At 36.1% G+C, this 14,558-nt stretch overlaps 1 protein-coding gene across 1 annotated transcript; it reads right to left on the reverse strand.

Annotated features, from left to right (window-relative positions):
- Positions 1 to 824: 824 nt before the first annotated feature.
- LOC108039117 (putative nuclease HARBI1) lies at positions 825 to 1,893 on the reverse strand. The gene is made up of 4 exons (XM_044457123.1): positions 1,662 to 1,893; positions 1,430 to 1,575; positions 1,093 to 1,363; positions 825 to 1,037 (listed from the first exon to the last, which is right to left on the reverse strand). The coding sequence occupies exons 1-4, from the start codon at positions 1,812 to 1,814 to the stop codon at positions 825 to 827; spliced, it is 783 nt and encodes a 260-aa protein (XP_044313058.1). The 5' UTR covers positions 1,815 to 1,893.
- Positions 1,894 to 14,558: the final 12,665 nt, after the last annotated feature.

Below are 14,558 nucleotides of genomic sequence, written 5' to 3' on the forward strand. Positions count from 1 at the left end.
GCACAAGCAATGGACTACTCCATTGAGGAAACTCAAGACCCTGTTGAAGCTGGCTTTTTGGAAGCGGAGGCGGAGCTGGAGGTCGAGCTGACTGAGGCCCAAAAGGAACTGTATTCCTATGTAAGTTGCCCAATTTCTATTAAATAATATAATTTCTTATGAAATATTTCTATACTTTTAAAGGGTGGAGGAAGAAGGAGCGCCAAGAGGCGAAAGGTGGAGGAAACACCAGCAGCCAAAATGTGCGACATGCTGGGCAACTTTCTGGAGCAGCAACAAAAGGCTCCCCTTCCCACTCCTCCAAGGCCGGTGTTTGCCTACTGGGAATCGATTCTTAGCACGCTTCCTCCGGAACGTGCTGCCGAAGTGGAAAGGAAGATGACCCGGCTTCTGTGGGAGGAGAAAGACGCCAGTTAAAATAAAAATAAAAAATATTTAACATTGCAAAATAACTTTTATTGTTTTTTTAATTTCTTTGCACACCGGCAGACTCGTCTTGCCAAGGTACACTTTCAGCACTTCCGTTTAAATATTCTTTAAGGTTGTTTCGAACCTCCTTACTGAAGTCTTGTGGGCGACCTCGTCGGCAGGGTCGCAAGTCGGTCAGGACAGTGCTTGGTATCTCCTGCATCGAGTAAGTTGCTGGACTCTCCCGCATCAAAAAATTATGCAAGGCACAACAGGCTGCAATGATTTTTTGAGCTTTGCATGGATTGCTTAACAAAGTTCGTTGTACAGCCATCCACCTAGCGCTGAGAATCCCAAATGCGTTCTCAATGGAACGACGAGCCCGACTTAGCCTGTAGTTAAAAATCAGCTCCTCACTATGCATCATCACCAACAATGTAATAAGGGGTTCGATGGCCGTTTATAACATTGTCCTCCGGAAAGGGCAGCTGGTCTAAGAGCAACTGTTTGCCAAGATCGCTGTGGGAGAAGGCATTCATGTCTCCTTCGCTACCAAAAGCCCCCACATCAATGTAGGTGAAGCGATAGTGAGCGTTGCAGATTGCCATAAGCACAATCGAATGAAAGCCCTACATTACAAACGATTTTGTTATTAAATTCTATTGGCATTTAAAAAGTACTTACCTTATAATTGTAAAAAAGGCTTCCACTATTTGGCGGGCCTTTTATCGCCACATGCTTTCCGTCGACTGCTCCAATACAATTAGGAAAGTTCCATTCGTCTTCGAAGCCTTTAACCCACATCAGCATATTCCCCGTCGTCCACTTGGGGAATTCATCTCGCAAAGCAGTCCAAATGGCAAAAGACACCTGGAGGAGAATCACTCCAAAATGTTGCTTACTGATCCGATAAGTTGATCCAATGTGGCGTTGCAGGTCTCCAGAGGCAAGAAATCTAAATAAAAGGATACAAAATATAAATATATTGTTATCTAAGACTAAATATTTAAAATCTAATTACTCTAAAACGATGGCCAACTTGGCTTTTATTGGTATAGCATCTGGGCGAGTGTTCCGTTTCGGTATAAGGTACTGCTCCACCATTCCAAAAAGAGTGTTAAAACTCTTCTGAGGCATGTGAAAGTTTTCGAAAAACATTGAGGGAGTCTGCAACAAGTTTTGAAACTTTAAAATGATAAGAAAATATTTTTTAGTGCACGAATATTAATACATTATTGAACAGTATTACTTACGTCGGAAGCATATCGGCCTTTAAGGGCCCTTTCCTGCAGATATGGGCTCACCCAATATTTCGGCCGCTGTCTTTTCTCCTCTTCCTCTAATGCCACAATACATGCCGCCATGCTGACAACCAAAATCAAGCTTGTGTTTTTTGAACTCGACATTTTCGTTTCATTTAACTTTGTTTGCTTTTTTGTTTGTCAACAAACCCAGCTGATTGACAGTAAGACCGTAGTAAGCTCAGTTCGGATGAACTCTCGAAACTCTGGTCACACTGGAAAGATTAAAGTTTTTACGCTAGCATAATCGTTTGTCGATCAGGATACTAGGCTTAAATTTTTTAATCTTTTCGCTAGGGTTCACCCAAAGTTCATTTCCGCAGACTGGCAACGCTATGGAATTTTCTGGTATTTTTTTCGTCGATCAGGGGACCGACGTGAAAAAAAGGCCCGACGAAAAGTGAACGCCAGCTGTTTGCCTCTCGCTCTCTCTCATGACTGGCGTACGGTTTTCTTCGATCTGGATACTAGGCTTAACAATCAAAACTGAAAAAGGTGTCAGTGTAAATTACCAAATATCCTTGGTATGGAAATTACCAAGCTCTTTACCGTTCATGTCTTCTAGGACATATATAGATTGGCCAAGTTTTTTCTTTACTCGAGCTTTGCTTCCTACAGGAGCTAGTTTAGATTGTTATGCAAATGTGCCACGCCCACTGTATTGCCCACAAGCGTTAACTAAGCAAAGGTCAGTCTAGCGCTTGAGATCTTATTTTGATTATTAACACTCAAATATTTTCTTCAAACTAATTGCTCATAATGTCATAAAAAATCGGAGCAACCTCTGGCAACCACATTTTTAAAGAGAGAGTAAAACTGCTTAAAAAGCGCTCACTGTTGTTTTATTTGTAAATTCTACATTCCAAAAAATTTTCGATTCGCTCCAATCGTAATATATTTTTTAAGGTTTTAATATATACGTTTAAAGGCTTTATTTAAACCTGATGGAATTGTCTCATTCTTACATTTTGTTTTGATTCTATCAGCGCTGTCCTCCTCGATTCTCATAAAAGCTTTATGTATGCGCCATGTATTTTAAACCTGAAGGAATTGTCTGATTTTTGGCCATGTTAATCGAACTTTTGTTGATGCAGGTGCTGTTCTCCTCGATTCTCACAAAAACGTTGGGGTATTGGGCTGCGATACTCGTATTTTAGCTTTTTCTTGGAGTTTAGTTTTGTGGTGAAGTGTTTGTGTGAAAAAAATCGATTTAAAGCTTTCGTCAGTCTTTTTCAAGACTTCATTGGAAACCGCATTGGATCTGGATTTATCAACTTCTTCATATTCAAAAGATAGGTGCTCTAGCTTAATATTTGCATTTGTAGACATAACCTAATATTTCTTGTAGATTAGTTTTACACATTTTTTTCAGTAATATTTATAAGTTTCTATATCGTATATATAATCATATATATATATGAATTTATATAATATATCTATCTAATTTTAATATTTAAAATCTAAATCTTAAATTTGAGAAACATTTCGGACGAATTTTTATCAAAATGCCGCGGCTAAGAAACACGTCCGCGGAACAAAGACGTCGCGCTATTAGTAATCGAAGTCAGTCTTTTTATTGAGATAATTTAAATGAAGTAGGTTCCCGAAATTCACAACGATTGGCAGAAGCTCGGGAAGCGCTCGCGAAATGCACAGTTGCGAGCGTTCTTCTTCTCTGCCTTGCGTATCCGCTTCCCGAGCTCATTTCTTATGCAGACGAAATCGTAGGTTCGCAATTCGAGCAGGCTTTCTCTTCGAATGGCATGATCCACGGTATTCCGAGATCATGCCATTCGAAGAGAAAGCCCCACCCAAAGAAAGTCTGAGCGCGAAACTGATGCTGCGCGCCACGCTTTAATGCGTTCTTCGGAAGAATATAGGATATTGGCTCAGGAAAGAAATACTAGGGAGCATGCCATAAGAAGGGAAGATCAGACTTATAGAGAGTCTGAACGCGAAAAGGATGCTGCGCGTCACGCTCTGATGCGCTCTTTCGAGAATTATAGAATAATGGAACAGGAGAGAAATACCAGGGAGCAAACCATTAGAAGGCAAAGTCCCTGTTATAGAAATGACTACCGTCAGCGAGATGCAGAATAGCATCGGACGGCAAGGAGTGATCATGCAAGGAGAAGCCAGCAGCAAAGGATAAATTCATCGCAAAGAAGAATGACCCGACAGCAAACCTGCATAATGGTAGAGCAGGTCAGGCAAATGAATGAGGCTCGAGTTATAAACTATAGAAGTAATTCACAAAATCGTGCAGCGGAGTCTCAAAGACAATCCCAGCGAAATATTGATGCGAGAGCTAGATTGTCTCCCGAAGAACAGATTGAACAAAGAGAGCTACAAGGATAAATTAGACGATCTGGAGCACGTAATACCTATTTAAATAATATAAAGATGGGTCCTAGTAAAATATGTACAAGTTGTGGAGGACTATGGTTTCCCTTTCAGGTTAAAGCGCTTAACAAAGGGATTATTTTTTTTTTTTTTTTTTTTTTTTTTCGCGCGGAGTCCCACGGCCCACGGCCCACTTACCCGCCCAACCGACCGAGGGGCGCAGCCGTGTATCGTACGGCACGATTCGCGATAGGATAGACGCGAGATAGGAAAATAAAGGTAAAGGTCCGGGGAAAAAAGTAATAGTTAGATCAATCTTGTGCCAATGAAGCAAGTATTAATCGTTTTAGGAGCGGCAGAGAGTCAAGATTTGATATTACAGGAAAAAGTCTATTATAGTCAGAACATAATACTCTGAAAGGCTCATGCAAGGCATAGTTAGATCTACAATGATTTAAAATTAGGGGAATATAATTTCTAGTTAATATACTTGGCACAGAAAAGTTTAGCCGACTTAACAAGTCGGGGCAGTCAATATCACCATGTATAAGGTTATAAATAAAGATAGTACCAAGCATCGTTCTACGGTTGGCTAGGGATGGTAAATTAATCAAAAGAAGTCTACTAGAATAAGAAGGTAAGATAAGATTTGCATCCCAGTTTAGGCGCCGTAAAGCAAAAAGAAGGAAGTTTTTTTGTACAGATTCAATACGACCAATATGTATCCCGTATTGTGGACTCCAGACGGGAGACCCATACTCCAGAATCGGACGGACTAGCGAAATAAATAAAGTTTTAGTCAAATAAGGATCATCGAATTCTTTTGACCACCTTTTAATAAATCCAAGCACTCCTCTGGCTTTATTAACCATGGACGAAATGTGATTAGAAAATTTTAGTTTAGGGTCCAAGAGAACGCCAAGATCGTTTACAAGAGTTATTCTATCCAAAGAGCTGCCACTTAACGTGTAAGTCGCGTATATCGGATTGGCCCGATAAAAAGTCAACCTTTGTACACACAGTAAAAGATTGGCATCCAATACAAAAACAGCAAAGTAACGTTGTATTTTCAGATTCCACATTTGATCGATAAACGGGTATAATAAATCATTTTATTTGTATTTAAGCACATTATCTACTTTCGAATAGAAACATACACACACATTGTATGTATGTACATGTATTGTACATATAAGCAAATCAAAACATATCCAAATATACATATGTAAATACGTATTTGGTCAAAAGTTCGAATCTTAAGATTAATATTTAACTTGGAAACATTTTGGCTTTGCTTACAGAATTTGTAGTAATTTTCTATTTTCTTCCATGGTGGAAATTAAATAAGGCTCTTTATTGATCGAAAATCATATTGATCGGAGCAGCAGTTTAAGTTTTTAAAATCCAAAACAAATTTAACTTAAATTGCCTCTTTCCCCTCCCCTTTCCCTGCAGCACTACCCCTCCCCCTCATCAGTTTCAGAATTACTATTGAGCGAAAAATCATCTTGATCGGAGCAGCGGTTTAGATTTTTTAAATCGAAAAGTTAATTTTAAATGTAGCCCCAAATTATGGGGGATATCAAAATTTCTTTTTGATTTCTAATTAGGCCTTTTCAAAACCAAAAATTTGGAAAAAACCAAATATCGAAATTCCAACCACTTTAGAAGTTAAGCTTGAATACATCAACTTTTTTTTGCTCAGAATAATGGATGTTGGAGCTGTTTGGGGCCACTGGGGGGACATATCGGATCTTAGTGGGCGCCCACGCCCCCAATGGAATACTGTGAACAAATTTGGCTGCTCTTGCTCTTACGGTTTGGGCTGTGGCCGTATCCCCTTAAAAATCGGTCTTTCATTTTATAATCTTTAGGGATGAAAGTGATCCAAGTAAAAGTCGTGTGCTTGTATACTTTTTATCAGTTACAATGTTATCAATGCAATTTTAATTTGCGCACAAATATGTATACTTGTTTGTAAATTGGAATTTGTTGTTTTCAAATTTCTTGTTTTGAATGAAACGAAAACCTTTGTACACACAGTAAAAGATTGGCATCCAATACAAAAACAGCAAAGAAACGTATTATTTTCAGATTCCACATTTGATCGATAAACGGGTATAATAAATCATTTTATTTGTATTTAAGCACATTATCTACTTTCGAATAGAAATATACACACACATTGTATGTATGTACATGTATTGTACATATAAGCAAATCAAAACATATCCAAATATACATATGTACATACGTATTTGGTCAAAAGTTCGAATCTTAAGATTAATATTTAACTTGGAAACATTTTGGCTTTGCTTACAGAATTTGTAGTAATTTTCTATTTTCTTCCATGGTGGAAATTAAATAAGGCTCTTACTTCTGCTACAAAATGAAAAATAAAACCTAAGCATTTGATCCACAGGACTGACTATTGATCGAAAATCATATTGATCGGAGCAGCAGTTTAACTTTTTAAAATCCTAAACAAATTTAACTTAAATTGCCTCTTTCCCCTCCCCTTTCCCAGCAGCACTACCCCTCCCCCTCATCAGTTTTCTTGGCTGTTGCTCTCTCGGCCGTCGCTCTCTTGGCTTCTGGGTTTCGTTCTCTCGACAGGCTCCCGCAAAATACAACGCAATGACTTAGAAAATCTAAATAAATTCGTTAAAAATACTTAAAAAAATGTTAAAAACTTGAAAAATTAAACTTTAGCATTTGGGCCATAGAATAACTATTGAGCGAAAAATCATCTTGATCGGAGCAGCGGTTTAGATTTTTTAAATCGAAAAGTTAATTTTAAATGTAGCCCCCAAATTATGGGGGATATCAAAATTTCTTTTAGATTTCTAATTAGGCCTTTTCAAAACCTAAAATTCGGAAAAAACCAAATATCGAAATTCCAACCAGTTTAGAAGTTAAGCTTGAATACATCAACTTTTTTTTGCTCAGAATAATGGATGTTGGAGCTGTTTGGGGCCACTGGGGGGACATATCGGATCTTAGTGGGCGCCCACGCCCCCAATGGAATACTGTGAACAAATTTGGCTGCTCTTGCTCTTACGGTTTGGGCTGTGGCCGTATCCCCTTAAAAATCGGTCTTTCATTTTATAATCTTTAGGGATAGCTTTCGTAGGAAAAATTGTTAAAGGCTGCGAAAATATCCCTTTTTTTCAGTATAAAAGCTATTGACATGAAACTACTCAAATCTAATTTATTTATGTATAACTTATTCTTTTCGCTACTTTTGCAATTTTAGAAATTTCGGCAAAGTCTGCAAACTTCGGGTTGCCGAAGTTAGCTTCCGTCCTCGTTGGTAGGACCGGAGAATATTTCGGTATTTAAAGGTTCAACTCGAACCACCGGGTCTGTTGAAGCGTATAATTTGAATTCAGGCAATAAAATCCGATCAAATGGGCATTTTTTCAAATTTGTACAATGTTTAAATGCTGCAGAATTTGAAAAAAGCCGCGAATTCGTTCTTCTGTTCCAAAACGGCGGTGTTGGAAATCAACCAATAACGAAACAGTTACGTGTAAGCACTAACCATACAACATATAGACTGGTCATTTCATACAACGAATTTGGTCACAAAATTTTTCACTCGGGGAGCCCCAGTGCTGGAATCGGCAGGCCCCGACACTTCGTGTGCCTTCGGGTTTTTTCGCTCTCGTTCTAATTCTTATTTTGACGCTCGCGCTCGAGTTCGGTCGTTCAGTCGCAGAGACGCGAATTTTGAAGAAGGTTGGCCTGCGCTTGAATTGGGCTTTGTATGTATGCGTGTTCATGCATTCTCATACAGGGGTGCATGTGTGCGATCATTTCATTTCGATGCAGCAAGAATATTTTGTCTTTTGCTACTTTTCAGACTTGGTACCCTAACAATATGGGCGTATTCACTATTGGGTTAATGATAAAAATGAGAATATTATATGTTATAGTATATTTTTAATATTTCAGCATATATTTCATCTTGGTTTACAAATTCAAATCAGTGGTAGCAAAAAAATATTTTGCATATATGTATGTATTCCAATTAATAGAAATCAATCTACTGAGATAGGAACAGGGCACATCGCAGTCGGTGTCTGCGCTTAGTGGTTCAGAAAACTTCAAACCAAATCAGCTTTGGTTGTTGTTCTACGAGCGTATGGTGCCTGCATAGCCTACCGACGATTGAATTTTAGGGGTGGGTACAGAAACAAGAACGTTTTTTAGGACACTTGTTTTGAATGATATGTTTAATGAGTTTTGGTTGATTTTTTTTTTGATTCGCAGTGTAATTTTGTTTAATGTTTTTATTTAATGATCTAGTTATATATATTTTTATGTTTGCTTATTCTTGAAAGTCGCCGATTGAATTAGTTACCGATAAATATACATATGTACATATAATAATTTTATAGTTTTAATCTTGGAAAATAACAAATTGTTTATCCACTATAAAGTTCAGACAAAAAAAATTTGAAGTGATTTTCTTAAATTTATATTACTATTTTAAATCAAGAAGTAAACTTTTAATGATTTTTAATATAAAAAAAAAATTATAAAATTAATTATCAGTAAACATAACATTCAAAACAAGTGTCCTAAAAAACGTTCTTGTTTCTGTACCCACCCCTAAAATTCAATCGTCGGTAGGCTATGCAGGCACCATACGCTCGTAGAACAACAACCAAAGCTGATTTGGTTTGAAGTTTTCTGAACCACTAAGCGCAGACACCGACTGCGATGTGCCCTGTTCCTATCTCAGTAGATTGATTTCTATTAATTGGAATACATACATATATGCAAAATATTTTTTTGCTACCACTGATTTGAATTTGTAAACCAAGATGAAATATATGCTGAAATATTAAAAATATACTATAACATATAATATTCTCATTTTTATCATTAACCCAATAGTGAATACGCCCATATTGTTAGGGTACCAAGTCTGAAAAGTAGCAAAAGACAAAATATTCTTGCTGCATCGAAATGAAATGATCGCACACATGCACCCCTGTATGAGAATGCATGAACACGCATACATACAAAGCCCAATTCAAGCGCAGGCCAACCTTCTTCAAAATTCGCGTCTCTGCGACTGAACGACCGAACTCGAGCGCGAGCGTCAAAATAAGAATTAGAACGAGAGCGAAAAAACCCGAAGGCACACGAAGTGTCGGGGCCTGCCGATTCCAGCACTGGGGCTCCCCGAGTGAAAAATTTTGTGACCAAATTCGTTGTATGAAATGACCAGTCTATATGTTGTATGGTTAGTGGTGTAAGTAAATGTTATTTTATTAAGAACAATTGTTTTTTTCAAATTCGTGCTCAAAAAATCATGGACGCAATGGAGTTGTTTGAGAATGGAGAAATAGATATTCATGAATTTTTAACTCGCACGCTTTCGCTAAGCGATCCTCTTCAGAAGCAGGATATCTTTAACAGTGTGGTTGACACTGAAACTAATTCGACTGAGCTTAATTCTTCAACATCATCTATTTCCTCAGACGGTTCCAATATAAGTCAGTTGACGGATACTGCTATTGAAGCCGTTAATTTTACTGGCTGTGCCAAAGGAGAGACAGTATTCATACCAAGAATTCCCTTAACGTCATCCAACTTACCATTTGAGTTTTAATGTCCACAGTTTCCTGTAAAGGTCTGTTTTGCCATTACAATAAATAAGTCACAAGGGCAGACTTTGAAAGCAGCTGGATTAGATCTTAGGGACGATTGTTTTTCCCATGGACAATTTTATGTGGCCTGTTCAAGGGTTAGCTCAGCAAAGAGCTTAATCATCCTATCTCCTGATGGCCAAACAAAAAATGTTGTTGACAGAGAGGTTTTGAAATAACTTTTAAAAATATTTGAACTTATATTGTGGACTATTTGGGGGAAACCACATTAAAAAAATGCGCCGTATCCTCTAACTCCTGGTGGTGTGGAAATGAGGGTTAATTAAAGTTTCAGCCAAAACAACAAATATATTTAAAGTAACATCTAAAATGCAAAATTACATAGTTCTACTGCAAACCTATTACATAAGAAAAGTATGATATTCGGGTTATCCATCGCTGCTAGTAATTCTATATTTTTGTGTTTCTTTAAATGAAGTGAGTTATGGGCTAGAATAAAAGTGTCTTTAGTTTGACTGCTTAACCAAGCTGAAGTTTTGATTGATAGTAATTTTTCTTCGTTTATGTTCTCTAACTCTTCATGTTTTAATATTTTAGGATTAAATATTCCTACTCTTGTTAATTGTAAACTCATTTGTAAATCCTCAATGTATTCTAGAAATATATTTAGGGAGTATCTAAAGATGTGCAAAGCATCTTCCTCTTCTTCATCTCTTACGAGTCTGTTTATATCTTTGGATTGCTCGTTTATTATTTGAATTATTTAATTAAATTCTTTGTTTTCAATTATTTTTTCCTGTAAGTTTTCTAGTTTATCTTCCAACTCCTTTTTATCATCTTCAGTTAATATTCCAAATAGATATTTGTAAGCTATCCCTAAAAAGTTGATTAATCTCGGTTTTTGTCTTTGCGACAAAGTAATTCCCTTGATTTCATGTTTTAATTGTTTCAATGTTAAAGCAATGTCCGGTACGTGTTTAAATTGGTTTTCGTACTTTATAAAACCTTGATATGTTTGAAATATTTTAGTTTGATTTATTTTAATCATATGGTGTTCATAATTTAGAGGTATTTTTATAGTCCCTGTGTTCAGAAGTAAATAACCGTTGTTCGAAGTAATGCTAATTTAGTTGAGCTGTTATCAATGGTATTTTCGTCCATGTCACTATCATGACCAATTTCAGTATCAGAGTTTCTACTGTTAGTCTCCCTGGAATGATGAGATGCATTTTATCTTTTTTGAATTTACTTCTGTGTTTTATTACTTTATGATCCCTATTAGTTTCTTGCCAATGCTTTTCATCTTTTTGTTCTAACCCTCCTGTCTTTTAGAATGGGTTTACTAATTTATCTTTACGTTTCATTTCTTTTAAAACTTTAGTGTATTCCAAATCTATTTCATGTACCTCGCGGTTTTTATTAATTTTATCTATCTTGTGTTCTTTCCGTTTTTGCATATTTTTGTTCGGTTTTATGCCATAAATAAATATTTCGGCGGGAGTTTTACCTGTGGCACCATGGGTTATTTCATGATTATAAACGTATGTCGCTTTTTATATATTCATTAATTTATCTTCTGCGTCTGTAAGTGTATTCATAATTCTAAGCTATTCATTAATTGTTTTATGGACCCATTCTATGTAGGCTATACCATTCTTCCTAGTTGTAATTTCAATATTAATATTTTTTCTTTTGTAACCAATTTTGTAATGATTTAGATACTAGGCTAGGATCTTCATCCATTTTAATTGTTTTTGGTTTACCTATAATACTAAATATTTTCAGAAGAGCCTTTTTACTTTCAATCCAATCTGTCGTTTTGCTTTCAATAATAGAAATAAATTTTGAATGAATGTCGATACATGCTAAAAATTTAAGTTGGTCAATAAAATAATAGTCTATAACATATTTATAGCGAATATTTTTGGTTTCTGGAGTTTTTCAAAAGGAAGAGCAACTTTTCTGTGCCCTGCTTTGCATAAATTAAAATTTCACATTTATTAATAATGTTTTTAATAAGTTTTTGTGCGTCTGGGAAATAGTATTTAGTTTTAAAATCGTCATAAGTTTTTTTTATACCTTGATGTATTGTCTTTTCGTGTATTTCTAATATTTTCTCGTGAAAGTCTGCATATGTGGGCAAGTTGGGAAGTATAACTGAAGTTTTCATTAATTTCGTTCCAGTATTTGGTTTAATTAATTTCATATAGGCTCGTTGAAAAATAGCAAAGTCTTCGTCATTATTAATGTACATAACAAAATTGTGTCCACATATAAATTTTATAATTATGTCTTTTGCCAATATTTCAGTCATGTCACTGTAAATTATTTTATTAATAGTTTTATTAAAGTAGTGAGTAAGTTCGTTAGTGTCTTGTTTCCCTTTTCAAATATAAGTTGGTGATTAAAAACGTTAACTGGTCGTTCGGTAATTTGTATGCAATCACCGTTATCTTCTTGTGCACTATGCACCGTTGCTGCAGTAGTATCTAAATCGTCTTCATTTCGAAATAGTTCTTCAATTTCTTTATCTTTAGTTTCCTTCTTTGTAATCCTAATCCTACTTAATTCTCTTTTCCTTTAATGTACTTTATTTCATAATCAAACTCTCTAAGTTTTATTTTTCAACGTTGTAATTTCATATTCGGTTCCTTTATGTTTTGTAATATTTTAAAACTTCTTCCAAAGAGATAGGGGCAGAAATACTTAGTCATCCATACAATAGCTAATAATTCTTTTTCAATAGCTGCATAATTTAACTCAAGTTCATTTAATGTTCTACTGGCAAAACAAATGGGTTTGCTTTCTTGGGATAGTACTGCACCAAATTCATAATTGCTTGCATCTGTAGTTAAATCGAACTTCTTTCCAAAATCTGGATAAATGAGAATTGGATCTTTACTTATTAAAGTTTTTAATTTTTCAAACGCTTCATTGTATCTAGGATCGTTTATTTTTATACACTTGCAGAGGGTATTATAATTTTGGTCAGAAGTTTGTAACGCAGTGAAGGAGACGTTTCCGACCCTATAAAGTATATATATTCCTGATCAGGATCAATAGGGGAGTCGATATACCCATGTCCGTCTGTCCGTCTGTTTCAATACCGTTTGCGAGCTCAGTTTAAAAGCTAGCGATCTGAAACTTTCACACTCGTCCTAAAACATGTGTACGCATGTGAAAATCGCCCAGATCGGACGTCTATATCCTATAGCTCCCATAGGAACAATACGGTGAAATCGGTCAAAATTTCATGTTTTTTAGAATATTTCGCGCAGTGTATAAGCAATTGACATCAATTTTTCCAAGTCTTATTTATTTACGCATACCTTAATCAGGGTAAAAGCGCTTGCCGATCGGACGTCTATACCTTATAGCTTCCGTTAAAGGCTGCAAAAATATCTCTTTTTTTTCCTATTTGTATATGACAATTTTGCAGTATAAAAGCAATTAACATGAAACTATGTAATTTATCTAATTTATTTATGTATACCTTGCTCAGGGTAAAAGTTGCTGTCAATCAGACAAGTACATACTATAGCCGCTATTTAAAAATGAAATTGATTACGTATAGCTAATCTTTTTTTTATGTATAATTACAGAAAACTTAATTTTTTTATATATAATTCAGGGACTGAAACCGATTGGAATACCGGTTCCGATTCCGGTTTCGGTTCCTATAAAAATCTGTTAGCGGTTCCGGTTCCAATTTCGGTTCCTAAGAAAAATCGCAAAACCATTCCGGTTTCGGTTTCGGTTCCTAAAAAATATTACAAATCGGTTCCGGTTCCAGTATCGGTTCAATTTTTATACCCTTGCAAAGGGTATTATAATTTTGGTCAAAAGTGTGCAACGCAGTGAAGGAGACATCTCCGACCCTATAAAGTATATATATTCTTGATCAGGATCACCTCCTGAGTTGATATAGCCATGTCCGTCTGTCCGTCTGTCTGTTTCTACGCAAACTAGTCTCTCAGTTTTAAAGCTATCGGATTGAAACTTTGCACACACCCTTCTTTCCTTTGCACGCAGTATATAAGTCGGAACGGCCGGGATCGGCCGACTATATCCTATAGCTGCCATATAACTGATTGATCGGAAATGCCATAACTTTGGTGTTTGTAAAGTTAGAAAGTTGGGATTTTCTATGGGTTTTATATTTGGCCAATCAATCCGACCCACCAAATTTCATAAGGATCGGCCGACTATATCCTATAGCTGCCATATAACTGATTGATCGGAAATGCCATAACTTTGGTGTTTGTAAAGTTAGGAAGTTGGGATTTTCTATGGATTTTATTTTTGGCCAATCAATCCGACCTATCAAATTTCATAAGGATCGGCCGACTATATCCTATAGCTGCCATATAACTGAACGATTGGAAATGCCATAACTTTGTTGTTGTTAAAGTTAGGAAGTTCGGATTTTTTATGAGTATTAAGAATGCATCATATGAATAATTTTGGAGAATATAATTTACAGAGTATTCTGCAAGGGTATATCAACTTCGGCTCCGCCCGAAGTTAGCTTTCCTTTCTTGTTTTAATGTATAATCGTGTAGAAAAGTAATTGCGACAACATATGTATATATCAGGGACTGAAGCCGATTGGAATACCGGTTCCGATTCGGTTCCTATAAAAATCTGTTAGCGGTTCCGGTTCCAATTTCGGTTCCATCGAAAATTAAAATTTCGGTTTCGTTCCTATTCCGGTTCCGTGAAAAGGAAACGGTTCCGGTTCCGGTTTCGGTACCGGTACCGGTTCTCTTCAGTCCCTGATATAATTACACAAAATGTACTTTATATATATATTTAGTATTTGATTTCATATAATTACAAGAAATTAATAGTTTATATATATTCAACATATATGTCGCATTTA

This window comes from Drosophila rhopaloa, unplaced genomic scaffold (genome assembly GCF_018152115.1).
Source record: "Drosophila rhopaloa isolate 14029-0021.01 unplaced genomic scaffold, ASM1815211v1 contig_155, whole genome shotgun sequence".
Lineage (NCBI taxonomy): Eukaryota > Metazoa > Arthropoda > Insecta > Diptera > Drosophilidae > Drosophila > Drosophila rhopaloa.

What these genes read in the sequence shown, in the direction of transcription:
- LOC108039117 (XM_044457123.1), bottom strand. Translation starts at nt 1,814, where the DNA reads ATGTCGAGTTCAAAAAACACAAGCTTGATTTTGGTTGTCAGCATGGCG. An exon ending in AAGGCCGATATGCTTCCGAC is followed by an intron (nt 1,576 to 1,661) that starts GTAAGTAATACT and finishes AACTTGTTGCAG; the next exon opens with ACTCCCTCAATGTTTTTCGA. An exon ending in GCCTTTTTTACAATTATAAG is followed by an intron (nt 1,038 to 1,092) that starts GTAAGTACTTTT and finishes TTTGTAATGTAG; the next exon opens with GGCTTTCATTCGATTGTGCT.